The 23155-nt window shown below is 46.5% G+C and overlaps 1 protein-coding gene across 1 annotated transcript in view; it reads right to left on the reverse strand.

The window, feature by feature from the left end:
• Nucleotides 1–23155, reverse strand: part of LOC122801252 (eukaryotic translation initiation factor 4 gamma 1-like) — a 2968223-nt gene that overhangs the window by 1199144 nt on the left and 1745924 nt on the right. Inside the window, exon 16 of the mRNA XM_044070804.1 lies at nt 11389–11625. Coding sequence (XP_043926739.1) covers nt 11389–11625 — 237 coding nt within the window. The remainder of the gene's footprint in view (nt 1–11388; nt 11626–23155) is intronic.

A 23155-nucleotide genomic window follows, 5' to 3' on the forward strand; every position in this document is an offset into this window, starting at 1 on the left:
CTCTCTTCTGATTTGGAGGTAGGTTTGGCATTCCTCTCTTCCTTGGTAGAGTATGGAAGTGAAACCTGTAACCTTGGTCTATTGTCTGTAAAATCCATTTGTCTCCTGTGATGTAATGCCAGTTTACTGAAAATAAGACTAGCTTTCCGCCTAAGGGTGCTTGTAGTTGTTCCCTGGTAGGCGATGCCAGTGCCAAGTCACTGTGATTGTCCTGTGGAAGTGGTGGTGGCTGGATCTGTGGCTGTACCTCGCTGGTTGTTAGCCTGCCACTGACGTCCCCTGTAGGCACCTCTGGATTGACCCCTGCCTCTTGAGCTCCTATTCCTGCCTCTCGGAGCTCTGGAGGTGTCTGGAAAGGACCAATTCTTGGAAGGCCAGTTCCTGCTAAACCTTGGAGGCTGGACCTGCAAGAAATCCTTGACTGTCTGGACAGATTTTGCTTTCTCTTCCACCTTCTTCAGCAACTGCTGTGCAGGGGAACCAAACAAATTGAGCTTATCCATGGGAGCATCTAGGAGCTTTGATTTAACATGGTCTGGTAAGGACTGCTCTTTTAACCATGCATGTCTTCTGATCACTGTGCCAGTCATGGCTGATCTAAAGGAAGCCTCCAGTGCATCATAGCCGCATTTTAAAGAATGATTACTGACCTGCTGAATGTTATGTACCATTTCCTGTACAGATTTTTTGTCTAATGGTTCATCCGAGGACAGCTTTTTAGTTAACTGGTCTAACAAATTCCTGATACTGAATCATGTGGAATTGACAGTTCAAGGCCCTAGCTGAAAGAGTAGCAGAAGTGTAAACTTTTTTACCCCATCTCTCTAAGGCCCTAGATTCCCTTTCAGAGGGGAAGGTTTTTTTGGCAGAGGTAGCTGCTACAGCCTTGGGTCCCTGGGAGATAGTTTCGGGATCTGCAAAAGGGGCCTTATACAAATGATAATGTGTGTCCGGAACCCTGTAGTACCTGTCGGGCTTAGCAGGGGCCGGAGGAAGAGAATCAGGAGCAGTGCAAGCATCATTAAATGCATCATCCACAACAGTAAGTACTGGAGGAATGGCTAAAGGCCTATGCTGTGGTAAATGCAAAAAGGTTCTAAGCCTTTTCCTAGAGTCTGAAAAATCCTGGCCCTGCCACAAATTGTTCCCTCATAGCATACAAGGTTTCCCCAAAAGAAAATTCCTCAGGCGGAGAGGCAGAAGGAATGGATTCTTCTGCATCCGAGTCCTCATAAGGAGAAAAGGGGCCCTCTGGAGGGTTTGAATTATCTGATTCATCAGAGGAGTCATCTGAAGAAACTGGCTCAGGGGGCTCTACTCTAGTCCTCTTCTCTGGAAGTGGGTGAGAGGCCCTGTCTGGATGTGGTTGGGATCCCCGGATCAAAGAAATGAGATCCTCTGCTAGACTAAGCATTTGTGAACTAGAGCTAGGCCTGTGAGAGGGGGTCTTAGTAGGCACTGTTTTGGTAGTTTTTGCTGCTTTAGCCCTGGCAAAGGCCTTAATCGACATGGATGCAGGTGGCCTAGCAGCTCCACGTGCAGGGGTAGAAATATCCAAAGGGATAGTATCAGATAAATCCTGTGAGCCTGCAAGAGCGGGTGGGATTTCAGTAGCAGATTCTGCCAAGCTGGAAGAGGCCTCGGTAGGAGGCAAGCTTTCGGCAGAAACCGCGGACAGCGAGTGTCGGTCCTTTTCCTTGCGCTTTTTAGAAATTTGCGTAGTCGGAGTATCCGTCGGCATAATGCAAGCAAAAGCAGAGCCGAAAAACTCTTCAGCAAATTCCGACCGATGTCTAAGCGTCCGTCGGTTGAAAGAAGCACAGGCTAGACAAGCTGCTACGTCGTGGTCTGGGCCTAAGCAAGGTAAGCAGTAAGAGTGGAAATCTTTATGAGGTATTTGTTTCCCAAAAGTTAAACAGTTATTCACTTTTTCTGACATCGGCTGAGGCAAGAAAGAGTCCCCAACGGGGTACTTAGCTTTTTAGAAGTCTTCGGTAGTAGTAATCTCTGGTTCTGACCGACCGTCACTTGCCAACAGCTTCTGCTTCGGGCGCCACGCGGCAAGAAAGACTGGGGAAAATGGCGTCGGCTGATGCCTTTATACCCGAAGAACTGCAGCTATGACGTCGGGTGAAGTGCGACATCAGCCGAGGCCAGACCCAGACTTTGGAATCCGGCCGACCGAAGGGCTGCCTGACGACAGGACAACCCATTTGTAAGGACTGCAGATGCATCCTTGAAGGACATCAGATTCTATGGTCCCCTGTTTAACACGATCCTGAATAACGTGGGTGGGAAGGAAATGCCCAGAGGTCTTTGTTTTTCCTCCAAAGAGAAAATATCCTCCTTCTACTCTTGCCAGAATCCAATGGTCTGAGGCGACTTCTTTCCAGAAGGGCCAATATAGTAAGAGAGGCGTGATGAGAGGTGGTGGTGATCTAGGCAGTCGTGCATTATTTTTCTCCTGAAAGGGCTGTGAAGGGGCTGTCCTGGGAGAAGATTGATTCTTTTTTCCTTTCCTATGTCTGGCAGTTGGAGCGGCAGTGGGGGCTCTCCTGACATGGGTAGTTTTTGCAGGGCAATTCCTGCAATATTTTGGTACTAGGGAGACATGCAGCAGTTTTCCTTGCTCTTCTCCTGTAGGTTCTTAAACAGCTCTGCAGACCGTTTCCCAAACAGAAGGTTATGGTCTAGTGGAGCATCCAGAATGCTGGATTGCAAGTCTTCTGGCAGTGAATGTAGTCTAAGCCATGAGCAACTGCAAAGCAGATGCAGCAGACCTAGCAGAGACCTCTGCTGCACCATAAATGCATCTAAGTGCCTAGCACCTTGAGATGCCAGGGACAGTTCGATGCTATATCTGCCTTATTAGGAGAATCAGTCAAGGAGGATAGTAGGGTGGTAGCTTGGGATACCAAATCCAGGGCATTTTACCATATGGGTTTGGTAATTTAGAGCCTTAAAAGCTAGGGTGGAAGAAGTGTGCATCTTCTTGCCTAGCCTGTCCATTAGCTAGCTATCCTTGTCCAAAGGTAAGAGTGACGAGGAAGGATTAAAAGTCTAGACTGTTTGTCTGGGGCTACAGCTATCACTGTGAGTTCTGCCAAGGGGGCCTTCAGTAGAAATTCAGTCGACAGTACCTTGTAAAATAAGGTCTCTTGGGAGAAGGTGGTTGAGAGTCAGGGTTTTCCAGTGGGATGCCTGATTAACAGGGTGATTCCACCTGCAGCAGCTCAAAAATACCTTTTTGGGTTTCTGTCATCTGGGTAGTACCACACTTAAAATACTCAATTTTTTTTATAGCTTCTTCAAACCTAATGTCCTCTGGAGACAGTCTCCCTTCTCTAGGATCCTCAACAGGGCAGGAGTATTTCAAAAGAGAGGCTATTTGGGATAAGTATGTGACAGACTCAAAGAGGATTAGGCTTCTTGAGTAACGGAAGGAAAGATAGAAGTAGCTGAGGCAGGGCTTGGAATAAGTACAGGTATAGTGGGAGGAGGGCCATGAAGGCCTGCATCAAAGACTGAGTGAAAGACTGCCAGTCTGGTTGTGCCTCTGAAGAAGCAGATAAATGTTTTGTCCGTAAGGGAGTTGCTTTAGAAAAAGCTGTGGGCCTAGCTTCAGGGGTGTGCCCTACAGTGGAGGGATTGGAGTCCTGGGTCAAAAACAGTCATCTGGCAGAGCCTGCGACTTTGGTAGAATCAGAATATCCTCTGTGGACATGCCAGCTCGTACTTCGGAAGCGGCTTTCTCGAAGGTAGATGCAAAGTCGAAAGCTCTAGTGGACATCCCTCAACCCCTACATCGGTCATTGGCGGGCAGTCCAACAAGAGGACAAAGGTGGTAGGCCTTGAAACTATGGCCTTTTTTCCTGGTGGTTCCAGCTAGGCGGCTGACTCCGGATCCATTCTTAATGCTAGCATTTTTAATCTCTGACTCTACAAAAACAAATCAAGAGCGGCCAGATGACTTGAGTGTTTTGAGGACAAAAGACTGGGAGACTGCACAGGAGGTATGACAGTGTTCCCGGCCTAGACAGAATACACAACAGTCAAGTCTTTATGCAGGATTTGACATCTGCATTTGCATTTCTTAGAGAACATCGGCTAAGAACCGACTAAGAAACCAAGACCAAGCAAAAAATTAGAAAATTCCCCAATGGGGTACGTAGCCTTAGACATCTTGAAGGAGAGAAGTGAAGCACTTGATCAGACGTTCAACTGTGGCAGTAAAGTTCTGAGGTCTGTGCATGCAGACATCACATTTAAGGCCACCGGTTTAGGGTCCTACGTGTGACGCCCCACACACTAGCAGCAAACAGGTGTATAGGAGCAGACACTCGGGTCGCCTGAGGCAGAGGATCCCACAGTAAGAACACTGCAGCATGAGAATAGGACATTAACATTTCCTGTAAAGACTTTGCTTCCTACACCCTAGAATTGATTTTTCTGACACCTACAAGGATAATTCCCTAGAAGAAAAACAGGAACAATATCCAAATGGAAAAGAACAGATGAGGCTGGCATCACTGACGTCCTGTCTGAAGGGCAGGGTGTCAATCAAACCAAGGGTGAGTGTAAGATCTCAGGTATTCCAACTAGCCTTAGGCTCCAAGAAAGGCATCCCAAGAGTCAGTACAGCAACAGGGAACCAAGACCAGTAACAGTAATAAAACTGCTCCACATGAACATTAGTTTTACAAAGAGCAGGGCAACACTGTGTGCAACTCAGACATGATTCACACACTTGTATATAAATGTACAAATGTACCCACAGTTTATAAACTTTTAGTTATGTACTCACCATAACTTCAGATGTTTGGGATCCATCTCGCCTACATTCTGAATGATGGGTTCGGAGCCGATCCCTCGGCTCCGACTCGGCACGCTTATGCCAAAGAGCGAAGTCTCTTATTGGCTGAGCTTACTATATCCCAGGATGCACCACCAACAGTCCCCCAGATCTAGTTTGTCCGCATACATGCACACATGCATACCCTGCTTATATAACATCGTCAGATGAAACAAGATAAAAACAGTGGAGCTCAAAACCGTTCTATCTCTTCTGATCTGCAAGGCAGGGGAAGGAGGGTGGGTATCAGGAATGTAGGCGAGATGGATCCCAAACATCTGAAGTTATGGTGAGTACATAACTAAAAGATGTTATGTGATCCTATCTCGCCTACATTCTGAATGATGGGACAGCGTCCTAGCACCTGAATCCTGGGTGGCTCACTGGAAAACACTCCTGAGTACCGTGGAACCAAATGAAGCTCGTCCTTTAGATGCCACATCCAATTTGTAGTGGGAAATGAAAGTGTGCGGGTTGGACCAAGTAGCCGCAGCACAAATTTCGAAATAGCGAGCTTGGAATGAAAAGCTATAGAAGTAGCCATAGCTCTGGTAGAATGAGCTTTGATAGATGATCTAAGTTGCTTATTTGAAGAAGAATAGGCCTGAGTTATGCAATCTCTGATCCATTTTGAGATTGTAGCTTTTGTGATGGTTTGGCCCAATTTATTATCTGAGAAGGACACAAACAACTGGTCTGACTTACGAAGTTGCTGGGTCCTGTCTAAATAGAAGCGTAATTGCCTGTGAACATCCAATTTATGGAGAGTGTATTCTGCCTCATTAGAGAATTTTGGAAAGAAAACTGGTAGTTCTAGAGATTGTTGAAGACAGAAACTAGAGCAGACCTTTGGGACAAAGGATGGATTAGGCCTAAGAGATACTCTATCTTTGTGGAAAATGAGATATGGTGGTTTAATAGACAGGGCTTGAAGCTCTGAGACTCTTCTTGCTGAAGTAATAGCCACTAAGAATGCCGTTTTCCATGACAGATATTTTAATTCGCAAGTAGCAGCCGGTTCAAAGGGGAGATGTTAATGCGAAGCACTAAATCAAGATCCCACGGAGGTGCAGGATGAAATACTGGTGGTCTTAACAGACTCGCACCTTTAATGAATGTTTTGCATAGCCTGCTGCTCATCAAAGGAGGATCCATGGATTCATGGAATTTAGAGATAGCAGCTAGTTGAACTTTAATAGTTGAGACAGAAGATCCCTGATTAAATAGGGATGTTAAGAATTTCAAAACCTCTGGGACAGGAGCAGTGATAGGGTCTAAGCCCTTGAGTTGAGCCCAGATAGCAAACCTCTTCCACTTACTGAGGTACAATTTGTTAGTGGTGGGTTTATGGGCGAAGACAAAATGTGAACAACTTCGGGTCTAGTGTGTGGCTTCTGACTAAGGTCGGAAGTGGAGGAGCCAAGCTGTCAATTTCAGAGATTGAAGGGACTGATGCCAATGTCCCGACTGATGGATTAGCAAATCCGGGATCAGGTCTAAGGTCCACGGATCGTCCACCGCATGCTTTTTCAGGTAAGGAAACCATATCTGACGAGGCCAGTATGGGGCAATCAGAATCATTGAAGACCTTAGCTGAGAAGCTTTTGAATGACTTTGGGAAGGAGTGGGATTGGAGGAAAAGCATAAAGCAACCCTGTTGGCCAGGGTTGAGCTAGAGCATCCATGGCCGGTACTTCCTGATGTGGAATCAAGGAGAAGAACCTTTGGCACTTGGTGTTTTGTGGAGTCGCAAATAGGTCGCAGCACGGCGTCCCCCATTTCTTGAAAACCTGGGCTGCTACTGTGCGGTTTAGAGACCATTCGTGAGGAGAGAGAATTGTCCTGCTTAATTTGTCCGCCAATACATTTGACTTTGCCGGGATGTGGGTCGCTACCAAGAAGCGGTTGGTAGCTACAGCCCATTCCCACACTCTCATGGCCTCTCTGCAAAGGGGATACGATCTGGTCCCTCCTTGTTTGTTCAGATACCAAACCACCAACATGTTGTCTGTGTGGATGGCGATGATACCCTGAGGAAGGAACTTGTGTAAGGCCTGTAGGGATAGAAGTACAGCCCTCATCTCCAACACGTTGATGTGGAGAAGAGCTTGTCCGGAAGCCAGGAGCCCTGAACTAGCCTGCCCAGACAATGCCCCCCCCACCCTATCTGGGAGGCATCTGTCGTCAGGGTAACCGCTGGAGGGGGGAGAACAAAGGGTTTGCCCTGATCCAAGTTGGATGTCTGAAGCCACCAGCGCAGGTCCCTTTTGCATATTTCCGTAATCATGATGTGATGATTGAGGGGGAGATCTTGAAAGGACCACTGAGTTGATAAGAGCCACTGAAGAATCCTCATGTGTAACCTTGCTAGAGGAACTAAAAGTACCGTGGCAGACATTGAGCCTAGAACCTGTAGGACCATCCTGGCTGGGGCTTTGGATCTCGAGATCAGAGCTTGAACTTGGCCCTGTAAGGTTCGGATCCTGTCGGCCGGAAGAAAGACACGCATCAATCTTGAGTCTATCTCTGCTCCTATAAACTTTATGCGCTGAGAGGGCAGCAAGACAGACTTTGACCAATTGAATGTAATCCCCAGGAAACACCCAGGAGACGGTGGCTTTGAGGTTGTCCATAAGTAGATGCCTGGTGGTGGCAGTCAGGAGCCAGTCGTCGAGATAGGGAAACACTTGGAATCCAAGGCTCCTCAGGTGAGCCGTCACTACTGCCAAACACTTGGTGAACACCCTGGGGGCTGTGGTGAGACCAAAGGGCAGAGCACAAAATTGGTAATGACTGGCTCCCAGGCTGAAGTGCAGATACCTCCTGGACGCCTGATGTATCGGTATGTGATAATAGGCGTCCTTGAGGTCTATGGAGCACATCCAAACATCCTTCTCCAACAACGGGAGAATGGATTGCAACGTGACCATTCGAATTTGGATTTAAACGGATAGGTTCAGTCTGCTGAGATCAATATTGGTCTCAGGTCCCCTGTCTTTTGGCACTAAAAGAACCTGGAGTAATTTCCTGATCCGATTTGGTCTGTGGGGACCGGTTGGATGACTCCTTTTGTAGCAGCTTTGAAGCTTCTGCGGCTGCTATTTCCCTTTGACTGGGTGGTGGGTCCGGGATTCTCTTGGACGGAGGGGGTGAGAATTTGAATGGGATGGTGTAACCTCCGGCAATTATCCGAAGCACCCATCTGTCCTGAGTGATTGACTCCCAGGCTTTTAGGTGCTTGGCAAAACGACACCCGACTGGCTCCGGAGCAGCACAGCCGGGCAATCCCTCATGTCGTGTGGGAGGCTGAAGAGCCACGAAAGGACTCGCGGTCTCCAGAATTGCGGGGCCCTCTGCACGCCTCTGGGACGGCGTCTCCCTGAAAAATTTCCCGCCCTCTGCCTCTGGACGGGAATCCTCCTGCTGTTGGGAGAAAAACTTGCGAGATTTCCGGAACCACATTTTCCCCCTCCTTTGGCCTTGGGGTAAGGCCGAAGGGAGTGGAATAACGGGCCCCTACGGCAGATAACGTTTTCCCTCTTGCTCACAGCGGTAAGGGTGTCTTTCACCTTGGGTCCAAACAATGAGGACCCATCAAAGGGAGCGTCGGCGAAGGAAGACTTGAAGGCCTCCGAACTGACACAAGCGGAGCCAGGCCTGTCTCGTGAGCCACGCCTGTGCCTGCCGCTCTACCGCCCCTTGCCGCATAGGATATGAGCCTCATGGACGAGTTAGCAATTGGCGTCAGGATAGCCAACTGAGAGCTAACGGACTGGGCTAGCTGCTCAGGTAGGTTACCGAGAGGGAGTCTGACAACTCCTTGACCAGATCCCTCTGAAGCCTAGTAAAATGTGCCAAATAATTCAGAGACCTTAAGGTAAAGGCCGCTGAAGTCAGGGTGCGCTTCCGTACCTATCCATACTCCTAGACTCCTTATTAGGAGGATGGATGGACGTTGAAGCCTCTGCCACGTCCTGCTGTGTAGCAGATGCCACCACCATGGCATCTACAGCCACGCCTTTAGTAAGGAACTCCTTCTCGCGGGGAGCAGATAAGAATTTGTTTGGACGAGAAGGGACTGGTTCCACAGTATCCGGTGTTCCACGCCCTTGACAAACTAAATCCAGAAGCTCGTCAAGGGCGGAGACACCCAGGAGGCGGAGGGCTGAGCCCCAAAGGCCTTGAGGAGCACTGATTCGTCCGCAGAGGGGTTTGGACATCCAGCCGCCTCGTTGTTTGAGGATCTCTAAGATGTCTGCAAAGGAGACATCATCAGAGGACGACTTAGGGACCCTCTGCATCATCCATATCCGTGTCCGATGTGATAGACTCGGGGAGTCCACGTGCTTCCTCTTGCGATCTCTTCCTTGGGGTTCCTCTGGAGATGACTCCGAAAACCCTCAGGAAGAGGGAACCCCACTGGGGTAACCTCAGGCCTCGGGGCTCCGCTGGCCACAGACAGGGAACTACCAAAGACCCAGTCTCCACGCCCAGGGAAGGTGCTGGTAAAACCGGAGAGATGGCCGACGAGGATTTGGCCAAGGCACTCCTCATGGCTCTGAAAGCCGGACCTCCAGAATCCTGGGAGCGTCCAGTCTCCGGGGCCATGATAGTAGACGGAAGTCCCAGCGAGCACCGAGAGGAGGCTCGGAACCAGCATCGGTCCCGAAACATCACCCTCGGGTCCAGCCGAAGAAGTCCGCGTACCAAACTCGGACCCGATGGCCCGGGTTGGAGTAAGGGTCGGAGCCGACCCTGAGATCTCCACCGGCTCCAAGAGCACCTGCTCCGGAGCCGAAGCAGTCGGAGGAGGAATAGCAATGGGATGGGTCATGGCCATCGGCTCCGAAGCCAACTGGGTCGGAGCGAAACAAATTTTGGAAGACTGGGGACTGGAAAAGTCTTTGGAGCACCCTGTCTATATCAGAATCCGACATTCTCAAGACCGAGAGGAAACAGAGCGGGTTCGAAGACCTCTCCCTCGGCCCCAAGGGACTAGGGGACCGGCTCGAGGCGACTCGATGAGAATCGGCGCCGAGGAAACACACACACCAGATTCCATCGGTGCCGAGGTAGACTTCGGCGCCGAGGAGGAAGTGTCTGAGCGGGTGACCCTTGTCGGCTCCGAGAGCAGTGGAGCCGACGAAGGTGACCCGCCTCTCGATGCCCCAGCCATCGGCTCCGAAACACGAGGAGTCGATACTGGAGGCATCGAGGCAGACCGTTCCGACCTCGGCTCCGAAGTCTTTGGAGCCGAAGGAGAGGCCTGCCTAGGTCTCTTGGCAGTCGGATCCGACGGACTGGTCGGAGCCAAGCCCTTTTCTTTTTGGCAGGAGTCGGAGCGGAAGACAAGGCTTCTTCAAAAGAGGGTTTAATCAACCCTTTAAGAATTAATTTATTTTTCCTCTCCTGGAGGACCCTAGAGGAAAAAGCGTGACATACGCTGCATGACTCCTGCAAGTGCTTAGCCCCTAAACAATAAACACAAAGTAGATGGTCATCAGTAACAGACATCTTAAAAGCACATTTAGTACATTTTTTAAAGCCCGAAGGCCTAGGGGCTTGAGACATAATGTTAACAATTCCTGACAGGAAATTTAACCACTGTAGAATCGGTTAGACAAAAAAACCCGAAGGCTTACAGAAACTGTGTAAACACAACCTTAGGTGTACAAACCGGGAACTTTAACACAGAAAAAGGTTCAGTTATAGAGTTTAACCGAAAAGGCCCTGGATTGAAAGGGGCGCCAAAACAAACTCTACCCAATCACACACAATAAGTCCAGTACTCAATCGAACACAGCAATAGCAATAGCAATAGCCGTTAAAACGGCTTTTGTGAAATACAAGCACAAAAACTGACAGAAAAAGTAGTAATAAAAGCTACTCAGCCCAGCCAGCTCGAGACCACGTCCTTGCAGTTAAGCGGCAAACGAGATCTGGGGGACTGTTGGTGGTGCATCCTGGGATATAGTAAGCTCAGCCAATAAGAGACTTCGCTCTTTGGCATAAGCGTGCCGAGTCGGAGCCGAGGGATCGGCTCCGAACCCATCATTCAGAATGTAGGCGAGATAGGATCACATAACATCTATTAAGTAGACTTTGGAAGTACTGCTTCAAAAAAAAGGGAAGAAACTGCATTTTTTTTTCTTTTAAATCACAGAAGGTACAATATACTGTGGAAAGTTACTGTTACATCATATCCCCCAATAAAAATGTATGTGCCATGTCCCAACAAATGAATTTCAGTACTATCAATTTATGAATGCACAAATGTTTCTCGGATCAAACCACTATCTATGCATTTAGACCATAAAAAATTCTAATGTGGAACTGGAGCACACCAAACAGCTTCAAAGCATTGTGCAGAACACAAAACCAGATGGCTCAATCCAATGTGGGTTGCCACGCAACTGATATATCGCATATTAAAATAGTGAAGGGGATAAAGCTATAATGTTAAAAAAAGTGTCAGTTGGAGAGTACAGAAAAAATAACACTGCATCTTACTGCAGAGTAAGAATGTTGCAAATTACCTTAGCTTTTTCAAAGTCCAGATCCTTGCCAATTGTAGTAAGCAGCCTGCATAAGCACTCAAGGGATTCCTCATCATGGTTTTTTAGCAGCTTCACAATACAGTCATGCATAATAGGCTCTGTCAGCATCTTCAGTTTGAACAACTCTCCAATAAACTTTATGTTCCCCAGTGATCGGCGTCTGGCCTTGTCCCGTGCGTCCTCCAAGGCTTCACGCAACCGGGCCTTTTCCTCAGGCTACAAGGAGGAAATTGATGAGCAAAAATTTTACCTACAATCTTTCTTCCAATTATTAGGCTTTATTCATCAGCACAACCAATAATTAAAGCTTAAAGTTCTTAAAAAATGTAGTACTCAAATTTTAACACTTAAGTTTCTAACCCTCACCTACACAAAGAATATATATGAATGAGAACAAAGATCACAAGCAAGCTAAACATTGCTACTGTACTCAGAATTTGCAAGACAAAAATCTTAATTTCTATCATGCCTGTAACAAGGAACTCTAGCAAAAGGAGCATGGCTTCTCGAGTCAGTTCACCTTCCTCTTAATTTTTTGCTAACCTTCAGGTAGTGTACTTAGTTATCACCTTCCAAATTTCATAAAGTATTTAAGGAAAAATGGGAACACAGGAATAATACTAAGCAAGAAATCATTGGAACCATCAGATACCTAGCCATAAACTCCTTTAAATAGGCAAACATTAAAAGTTCTTGCTGCCCTTGCCAAGCGCTTAATAGAGCTTACCTCCCAAACTGAGCTGGACCATACATAAGCCTTGTGCAAACATCTGTCTATCCATCCAGACATCAAGACTAGCCATAAAGTAGCCATAGCAGTACTTAGATCTATCACGGCAATTTCACAAGCTGGAAATATGCTTGTTTAGGAACATATTAGAGAGTCTTGTTTATGCTTTGGTGTAGGTTTAGTTCTGTAGTGCGCACTTGTAGAGGCACTGGTTTTCAAAAAAGTTTGTTCAAACAGAAAGTATAGTTTTGTACCTACCATAAAAGTAGATGTTAGAGTGTTCACTCTGCTGCAGTCATCACACTTGGGTTATCCTGTCGTCAGGTGGTCCCGCAGTCTGCCGGAATACCAAAGTCTTGGTCTGGCGTCTGTTGCTGTCGCTTCTTCCCTGGCGTCAGTGCGTCAGGGGTATAAATAATGCATCAGACGCCATTTTCTTCAGTTTTTCTTGCCCCAGATGTCATATGCCCCCAAAAAGGTGGTCAGTAATTAGTACCAATTTAAGAAATTTTAGCACAAACACAAAATCCCTCCAGCTATAAGCAAATACATCAGGAAGGTATTGTAGAGATTTAGCCAGTTAAATCAGAGGGGATGGAGGGAGGGTAACCTGGACTGCAGCAGGGTGAACACTCTAACATCTACATTTATGGTAGGTACAAAACTGTACTATGTTCATAGTGTTACCCTGCTGCAGTCATCACACTTGGGTAGAATCCCAAAGCTAAGGATGGGTGGAGGAGTCATAGAGGGTTAGATGAGGCTAGAAGGACCTGCAGAACTGCAGTGGCGAAGCCAGCCCTAGTCTTAGAGTAAAGTGGTAAATGATGGTGTTTGGTAAAGGTGCGTACTGAACTCCAAGTTGCAGCTTCCAAAATCTCCTTGGTTGGAACCCCCCTGAGGAAGGCTGTAGATGTAGCTGTTGCCCTGGTAGAATGGGCCTAATGGTAGCAGGAACTGGTTTTCCATGATGGGTATAGCAAAAACTAATGCAATGTCCTATCCATTTGGAAATTGTTTGTTCCCTTGTGAAGCTGTAGCATAGCATACAAAGAGCTGGTCAGATTTTCTGTAAACCTTAGTTTTATCCAAGTATTATCAAAGTTGCCTGTGAATGTCCAAGGAATGCAGAAGTCTTTCTCCTTTGTTCTGTGGATTGGGAAGAAGGTGGGTAAGTGCATGGTTTGATTTAAAGACACACTGGAAACCACCTTAGGCATGAAGGAAGGATTAGTTCATAGAGAGACTCTGTCTTGATGGAAAATGAGGAAAGGTTCCACTGCCATTAGTGCCTGCAGCTCTGAGACTCTTCTGGCTGAAGTTGCTAGCAGTAGAGCAGTCTTCCATGATATAAACTGTAGATATGCAGAGAAAGCAGGTTCAAAGGGAGGTAGCGTAAGTTTTTCCAGAACAAAATTGAGGTCCCATGTTGGTGTAGGTGCTCTCCTGGGGGGCCTAATGTTTTTTGCCCCTTTGAGGAACTGCCTTAGAAGTGGATGTGAAAATAAGGGTGGAACCGTGTTGTAATGAGCTGAAATAGCTGATGCGTGAATTTTAATGGAAGAAAAATAAACTCCTTTGTGCAACATCTCAGTTAAATACTGTAGAATGTGAGGCATGTGAGGCTGAAGTGTATTTTGGCCTTAAGTTTGGTTCCAGGCGCAAAACCTTTTCCATTTATCTGAGTAGGCCTTTCTGGTGCTGGGCCTCCTAGCTTCCAGAATAACATCCATAACTGCTTGGGAAAGAGGAGCTGGCTGGATGGTTAGGTGATCTGCCATGCAGCCAGATTTAAGGTTTTGAGCTAGCTGTGTAGAATCTGATTATTTTGCTGTGTGAGCAAATGGGCAATTTGTGGTAAAATCCAAGGTGGGTCCTGGGCCATAGTCCTTAATAGTGGGTACCAGTGCTGGCGTGGCCAGTCCGGGGCTATGAGCATCAGTCGTGGTCTCTCCTTTCTGACTTTCAGAAGCACCTTGGTGAGGAGAGGCAATGGAGGGAAGGCATATACTGTCAGGTTTTTCCAACTGAATGAGTGCGCGTCCACTTTCCAAGATTGATGGTGAAGTGTCCTTGTACAAAATTTTGTCAGCTGATAGTTTTGGGGGCTGGCAAACAGGTCTATGTCTGGAAAGACCCATTTTTTAGTTATCACTGCAAATACTTGTGGATCCAGTTTCCACTCGTGGGGATCCATGATGTTTCTGCTGAAGTAGTCTGCCAATGTGTTCTTTTTTCCTGGCAGGAATTGAACTGGTAACTGAACTTGGTAAGCCAGTGCTGTGTTCCACAAGGTCATTGCTTGCCTGCATAGAGGGTAGGAGTGTGTGTACCCGCTTGTTTATGTACCACATTACTGTGATGTTGTCCGTCCTTATTGTAAGTTGTCCTAGATGGAAGAGGTTCTTGAAGGCTGTCAGAGTATTCTGTACAGCTAGCAACTCTTTTTGATTGATGTGCAGATTCCTTTGATCTGCAGTCCATATGCCTTGAACGCACTGTCCTGCCATGTGTGCCCCCCAGGCGTAGTCTGATGCATCTGTTGTCAGTTTGCCTGGCTGGGGGGCAAGGTGAAAGGCTGGCCCTTGAGGTGACATGCCTGTGACCACCATAGAAACTCCTACTGTAGGCAGGGAATGAGAGATATCATTGTGTCCAAGCTGTGGCTGTGTTGAGACCATACGCTTTTTAGGTACCACTGTAATTTCCTCATATCCAGCTTTGCAAATGGTATTAGTAGAACGCAAGATGCCATGAAGCCCAATGCCTGCAGAATTTTTCTTGCAGGGAGTTGTGTCTTTGTTGCCATTGTTTTGAAATATTGAGTCAGTTGTTGTTTGCCTGGCGTCAGATAAGCCTTCCGGGCCATTGTATTCAAGCTGACACTCAGGAATGTCATTTTGTGAGGGTACTAGTTTTGATTTTTTTTTGTTTACTGTGTACCCCAGGCAACTTAGATGTTTTACAAAACCCAGATGTTGTAAGAGGATGTCCTTGCTTTCTGCTTGGATGAGGTAGTCGTCCAGGTATGGGTATATTTGAATTCCTCTGTCTGCAGTATGCAATTACTGGTGCCAGGCATTTTGTGAAGACCCTGGGCGCAGTGGATACGCCAAAGGGCAGTGCAGAGAACTGGTAAAGGGTTGAACCTGCAATGAAACGGAGGCATCTTCTGCAACTTTGTTTGATAGGGACATGCAGGTATGCCTCCTTGAGGTCCAACGTTACTAGCCATGCTTTCTTGCCCAACATGGGAAGAAGCTGCTGTAGTGTTAGCATCTTGAATTTGGGTACTTGTAAGAAGGTGTTTAGAATTAAAAGGTCCAGGATTGGACTCCAGGCATTGTCCTTTCTGGGGACTAGAAAGAGTCTTGAGTAAAATCCTTGGCCTTGCTCCCGTGTAGGTACCAGTTGAATGACTCTTGTCCATGAGAGCTGTAATTTGTTTTTGTGCCTCTGCCCATTGATTTTGTGGCAGGTTTGGCATTCCTCTTTTCATTGGCAAGGTGTGGAAATGGAATCTGTATCCTCGTGAAATTATGTCTAGGACCCATTTGTCCTTTGTGACAATGTGCCAGTTGTCTGAAAGAAGTGCGAGTTTTCCTCCCAAGGGAGCTGCGAAGAGAGTGTTACTTGGCCAGATGAGGTGCAAGTCATTGAGTTTGCCTTCTAGCAGTTTGGGGCCTGTCTTCACCTCCCTTCTGTGTTGCAGTGCCCCATTGTCGAGGTTTGTATTGGGCTTGTGGTTGTCCTCTGCCTCTTGGACGTCTGTATTTACCCCTCTGTGGTCCGTCAGTAGCTGAAAAGGACCAATTTTTTGTTGGCCAATTTCTGCTGAAGCGAGGGGGCTGTACCTGTAGAAAATCTTTGACTGTTTGCCTTATCCTCCATTTTAAGACTTCTTCTGCTTTAACTCCAAATAGAACATCCTGCTGTAAGGGAGCATCTAGAAGCTTTGCTTTAACATGATCAGGCAGAGTTTGTTCCTTTAATCAAGCATGCCTACGTATGACAGACCCAGTGACAGCTGCGCTGCAGGAAGCCTCTAAGGAATCAAACCCACATTGTAAAGTATGTTTGCCCACCTGTTCAACTGCATGCAAGAGATCCTGCATTTCTTTCAATTCAGACTGTTGAGTGAGTGCGCTCATTTTTTCTCTTAACTGAGACATTAGAAATTGCTGATATTTTAGCATGTGAAACTGGCAATTTAGTGTTCTCATAGCTAGAGTGGCTGAGGTGTAAACCTTTTTCCCCCCACCTGTCAAGTGCTCTGGAGTCCCTTTCAGAGGGTACAGGATTTTTTGCCATAGAAGCCTTAGCCCCTTTGGAACCCTGGGAGAGTGTCTCTGGATCAGCAACAGGGCTTTTATAAAGGAATTTGTGGGAGTCAGGCACTCTATAGTATCTTGTCTGGTTCTGCTGGAGAAAGAGGCAGAGTGTCTGGGTTCAAACTAGATTCTAAGTAAACATCATCCACAATGTCTAAAACTGGGGGGATGGCAAGTGGTCTGTGCTGGGGAAGTAAAAAACTCTGAGCCTTTCCTTTGAGTCAGAGTAGTCCTGACCTTCCCGGTGAAAATGTTCCCACAGTGTGTAAAGTTTCCCCAAAGGAGTAGTCTTCAGGAGGAGAAGCTGAGGGAATAGAGTCCTCAGCATCAGAATCTTCATAAAGGGAAAAGGAGTAATCTTGGTCCTCAGAGGAGCCGGAGGAAACAGACACTTGTTCAGAGGAGGCATAATCTTCCACTTGTCTAGGCCTTTTGTCGTGTGGGGGTTGGGAACCCCTGATTAGAGAGATCAAATCTTTAGCCATTTTAAGCATCTGTTTCTTTGGCATGGGGCCTTGAACTGGAGACTGAAGTGGTCTTTTTTGGTTTAATGGGAGTCTTAAGCTTAGGATACGTTTTTATGGTGAGCGCCGTCAGTCTGAAGACGCCTTCAGAAACCAAAGGTGTTTCTGCAGCACCATCTCTTTCTGCAGTGCCGTCGGTAGGGGCTAAACAAAATGGCTGCGTTGGCCTAGCACTCTCCGCCAAAGGCTCCGAAGCAGTCTCGGGTTCCAAATCTGTGGTAGTCAGGGGCTGCGGAGCCTCAATTGAGACCGGTGAACCGGAGGCCTGTCCAGTCAAGTCTGGCTTGGGTCTAGGCTGCCTGTCCTTATCGTTGCGTTTTTTGTGCAGGCCAGTAGTCTGTTGCTCCAACGGCATCATATAGTTAAATTTTCTACCGAAGTAGTGTCTTGCAAAATCAAAGCGTCTTTTTATAGTACGCTTATTAAACCTAGCACAAAAACGACAACCAGTGACGTCGTGGTCTGGGCCTAGGCAAGGTATGCAATAAGAATGAAAATCCTTATGAGGTATTTGCTTCCCACAAGAAATACAATTGTTAACTTTTTCTAACATCGGTCTGAGGCAAGAAAAGTTTCCCCAACGGGGTACTTAGCTGTATTGAAGACTTCGGATCTGAAATTCAACTTCGAAAATCTCAGGAGTCGGCCGACCGGTACTTGCGAACTGCTTCTGCTAGGGGCACCGCGCGGCAAGAAAGACTAAAGAAAATGGCATCGGATGCATTATTTATACCCCTGGTGCACTGACGTCAGGGAAGAAGCGACAGCAACAGACACCGGACCAAGACTTTGGTATTCCGGCCGACTGCGGGACCGCATGACGACAGGACAACCTAAGTGTGATGACTGCAGCAGGGTAATACGATGAACATCTTGGCTTTCATGGCCTGAAATGGTACACACTGCAGGCTACTGAATATAAAGTCCTGCAAATGATTTGACATAGTTGAAGGAAATGCATGTATTGTCAAAATAAACATTACATCCAGCGCACAGCATTACTTCATAGTTTATTGTATTCCAAAAATGGCTCATTAAGGTATACAGTAGCAAATATCTTTTTCAGGGCTTTTTTCACCACAGTGCACTCTGCATACACAAAATGATGCACCCCCCCCCCGCATCAGGCAAATTGTAATTGTAAAATGAAAAAGTCTAACTGGGCACAGTCCATTTCCAGCATGAGTATTAAATAATAGTTTGTTGCAACTTCAATATAAACTTCTACATGCTTTTTTTTTTTTTTTTTTTTTTTACTGTACCTCTGTTCATTTTTCAGTAAATTTACAGTACTTCACAGTTGCTTTGTGCAACCTTTTTTCTTGTAATAGTCTATTAGTTTTAGTTTGTCAGCCGAGTGCTTTCTTCTTTACAAGACACAAATTTGTCAACTAAACATTTAGCATTTATCTTTTACTCTGTTGTGCTTAATATTTTGCAACCAATCAAGTCTGCCAAGACATTTGCAGTATATCAAAACCATTCTCAAAGCAAACAAAAAGTACAGTTTTGTACCTACCATAAATGTAGATGTCCGATAGGTATGCATTTGCAGTCCTAACAAATGGGTTGTCCTGCCTCAGGCAGCCCTTCGGTCGGCCGGATTCCAAAGTCTGGGTCTGGCCTCGGCTGATGTCGCACTTCATCCAACGTCATAGCTGCTAGGATATAAAGGCATCAGCCGACGCCATTTTCCTCAGCGTTTCTTGCCCCAGATGCCCTCTAGGAAGGCTAAATTTGGATAAATGCAGATAATTCCAAACAGAAGAAAGCAAAATATATGTATACATATATACATACAAACAAATACACCATAATAGATCCCCCAGCTAGCTAAAAAGAGGAGCAAGTACCCTAGGAATACCACAGAGGGGATGGAGGGTGGGTAATCCTGACTGCAGATGCATACCTATCGGACATCTACATTTATGGTAGGTACAAAACTGTACTATGTCCTTCAAGGATGCATCTGCAGTCCTAACAAATGGGTAGAATACCATAGCTAATCTTGGGGAGGAGGCACTAAGATAATGATGGTGTAGTTAAGATCCCTTGTAAAACAGCAGTTGCAAAACCTGCTCGGGATCTGGAGTATAAAGGAAGATTATAATGCTTGGCAAATGTATGCACGGAGCTCCAAGTAGCAGCTTCTAGAATGTCTTTGGTAGCCACTCCTCGTAGGAAAGCTGTAGTGGTGGCTGTAGCTCTTGCGGAGTGAGGCCTGATATTTTCAGGAGTTGGCTTTCCATGAAATGAGTAGCAGAATCGAATGCAATTTCCTATCCATTTTGAAATTGTCTGTTTTGAAATTGCTTTTCCTTGCACTCCTGTTGCATATGCTACCAGAAGCTGGTCAGTTTTTCTGCTGTTCTTGGTTCTGTCCAGATAGTAGCGCAGTTGTCTGTGTACATCCAAGGTGTGTAGTAGTTTTTCACCCCTGTTCTGTGGGTTGGGGAAGAATGTAGGTAAATGTATGGCTTGATTCAAGGATACCCTGGATACCATCTTTGGCATAAAAGTAGGATTGGTTCTCAGAGACACTCTATCCTGATGGAAGATAAGGAAAGGCTGCACTGCCAATAATGCCTGTAACTCAGATACCCTTCTTGCTGAAGTGATTGCTAGCAGGAAAGCAGTTTTCCAAGATAAGAACTGTAAGTCTGCTGTTGCTGCTGGTTCAAAAGGGGGAAGTGTTAACTTTTCTAGCACAAAATTGAGATCCCATGCAGGTAAAGGTGCTTTTCTTGGAGGCTTTACATTTTTGATCCCCCTCAAAAATTGTCTGAGGAGAGGATGAGAGAAGACCGGAGGATCCATGTTGTACTCTGCTGAAATTGCTGATGCATGTATCTTAATGGAAGAGTAGGACAGGCCATTGTGGAACAGTTCTGCTAAGTATTCCAGGATGTGTGCTAGGTTTGCTAGTGTGACATTTTCCCCCTTTTTGGCACTCCAAATGAGGAATCTTTTCCATTTGGCTGAATGTTTTCCCTGTGGAAGGTCTGCGAGCCTCCAGGATAATGTCCTTGACCCTCTGAGATAAATCAAGTTGATTTTGTTTTATGCAATTTTCCAAGCAGTTAGCTGTAGTGTTTTTAAATTTGGATGCAGGGTCTTGTAATTGTTCTGCGTTAGAAGTAAAGGACATAGAGGTAGATGCCATGAATGCGTCCGAGGCATGCTTCTCAGTAGCGGGTACCAATGTTGCCTTGGCCAGTCTGGAGCTATCAGAATTGCCTTTGGCTGTTCCTCTCGGATCTTCAGTAGAACTTTGTACATCAAAGGAAGAGGTGGAAAGGCATATACTGTCAGGTCCTTCCAGCTGAAAGAAAGGGAGTCCACCCTCCAGGCAAGTGGGTGGTATACTCTTGAGCAAAATTTCTTCAGTTGGTGGTTGTGTGGGGAGGCAAACAGGTCCATCTCTGGCCTTCCCCATTTCTGTTATGGTTTTGAAAATATCCGGATGCAGCATCCATTCGTGAGCATCCGTGGTAGTCCTGCTTAAGCTGTCTGCTAGCGAATTCTCTTTTCCTGGTACAAATCTGGCCTGCAGTTGGATGTTGAGATTCAGGGCCAAGTTCCACAGGTCCATTGCCGTCCGGCATTGAGGGTATGAATGTGTGCCTCCCTGTTTGTTGATGTACCACATGACTGTGGTATTGTCCGTCCTTATCAGCAGGTGTCCTTGCTGGATGAATGGTCTGAATGCCTCGATTACATGTTTCACTGCCAGCATCTCCTTTAGATTTGTGTAGATTTAGCTGGTCTTGTGACCATAGGCCTTGGATGCACTTGTCTTCCATGTGTGCCCCCCAGCCTAGGTCTGAGGCATCCGTGGTGATGGTCTGTCCTGGATGTGGTTTGTGGAAAGGCAGTCCTCTGTTTATCTGACAGGCCTGGGCCCACCACAGGAATTCTTTTTTCAGGCATGGAATGATTGGTATCTGGGCTTCTAGACTGTGTCTGTGTTGAGACCATACATTTTTTAGGTACCATTGTAACTTTCTCATATGCAGCCTGGCATGTGGGATCAATATTATGCAGGATGCCATGTAACCCAGGGCCTGCAGGACTTTCCTTGCAGTAAGCTGAGTTTGTCTTAAGGCCATGAAATAGACTGGTAGTTGCTTTTGTTTTTCCTCTGAGAAAAGCCATCTGAGTTATTGTGCCCAGTTCTGCACCCAAAAATGTTACCCTTTGGGATGGCACTAGTCTGGATTTTTGTATGTTAACTGTGTATCCCAGGGCTTGCAGCAGTTGTATGACATTGGCCAAATCCTTTATTAATTTTGTCTTGTTGTCCGCTTGTATTAGGCAGTCGTCCAGGTATGGGTAGATTTAAATTCCCTGAAGCCTGCAATGAGCAATAACGGATGCCAGGCATTTCGTGAATACTCTGGGCGCAGTAGATAAGCCAAAGGGCAATGCTGAGAATTGATAATGCTCTGATCCTGCAAGAAATCTGACGTGTCTTCTGCAATCTGGTCGTATAGGGACATGCAGGTATGCCTCCTTGAGATCTAGAGTCACCAGCCAAGACTCCTTGCCCAACATGGGAAGAAGTTGCTGTAGGGTCAGCATTTTGAATTCTGGAACAATGAGGTATGTGTTCAGTGCGGACAAATCGAGAATAGGCCTCCATTGATTTTCTTTTCTTGGTACAAGGAATAGTCTGGAGTAAAATCCTTGGCCTTGTACCATAGATGGTACCTTTTCTATTGCTCTCATCCTTAGTAAACTGCTGATTTGTTTTAGAGCCTCTGATGTCTGGCTTGGTGGAAGGTTTGGCATTCCTCTCTTTTTTGGTAGTGTGTGGAAGTGAAACCTGTAGCCCTTGTCTATTGTTTGTAAAGTCCATTTGTCTCCTGTAATACAATGCCAGTTTCTTGAGAATAAGGCTAGCTTTCCGCCCAAGGGTGCTTCCAGTTGTTCCCTGGTAGGCGGAATCAGAGCCAAGTCATTGTGTTTGTCCTGTAGAAGTGGTTGCAGTCGCATCTGTGGCGGCACTTCTTTGGTTGGCAGGTTGCCACTGACGACCCCTGTATGCACCCCTTGATTGACCTCTGCCTCTTGGGTGTCTATTTCTGCCTCTCTGTGGTCTGGAGGAGTCTGGAAAGGTCCAATTCTTTGAAGGCCAATTTCTGCTAAACCTTGGAGGTTGGACCTGCAAAAAATCCTTGACTGTTTGGACAGATTTTGCTTTCTCTTCCACTTTCTTTAGAACCTCCTGTGCAGTGGAGCCAAACAAACTTCGCTTCTCCATAGGGGCATCCAGGAGCTTAGACTTAACATGGTCTGGTAAGGATTGTTCTTTTAACCAGGCATGCCTTCGAATCACTGCTCCAGTCACAGCTGATCTAAATGAAGCCTCCAGTGCATCATAGCCACATTTTAAGAAATGATTACTGACCTGCTGAGAATTGTGTACCAAATCCTGAAGGGACTTACGGTCTAAAGGTTCAGGAGAGGCCAGCTTTTTATTCAGTTGATCTAACAAAAATTCCTGGTACTGAATCATGTGAAATTGACAGTTTAAAGCCCTGGCAGAAAGAGTAGCAGATGTATAAACCTTTTTACCCCATCTCTCTAATGCTCTAGATTCTCTTTCAGATGGAAGTGGGTTTTTGGCAGAGGCAGCTGCAACACCTTTAGGGCCCTGAGAAATGGTTTCTGGGTCTGCAGCATGAGCTTTATACAAGTGGTAGTGAGAATCCGGGACCCTGTAGTATCTGTCAGGCTTTGCAGGGGCCGGGGGAAGAGAATCAGGGGCAGTACTGGCATCATTGTATGCATCAACAACTGAAAGTACAGGTGGAATGGCTAAAGGCCTATGCTGTGGTAAGTGTAAAAAAGTCCTTAGCCTTTTCCTAGAATCAGAAAAATCCTGACCCTGCCATTGGAAGTGTTCCCTCAGAGTGTAGGGTTTCCCCAAAAGAAAATTCTTCTGGAGGTGAGGCAGAAGGAATGGAGTCTTCTGCATCAGAATCCTCATAAGGAGAGTACGGGCCTTCCTGATGGTCCGATACATCTGAACCATCCGAGGAGTAGTCAGAGGACAGAGGTTCAGGGGGTTCAGTCCTAGGCCTCTTATCAGGAGGGGGTTGAGAGGCCCTATCTGGGTGAGAATGGGATCCCCTGATCAAAGAAATAAGGTCCTCAGC

This window comes from Protopterus annectens, chromosome 4.part1, assembly GCF_019279795.1.
Source record: "Protopterus annectens isolate FY-2018-M chromosome 4.part1, PAN1.0, whole genome shotgun sequence".
Taxonomy (NCBI): domain Eukaryota; kingdom Metazoa; phylum Chordata; order Ceratodontiformes; family Protopteridae; genus Protopterus; species Protopterus annectens.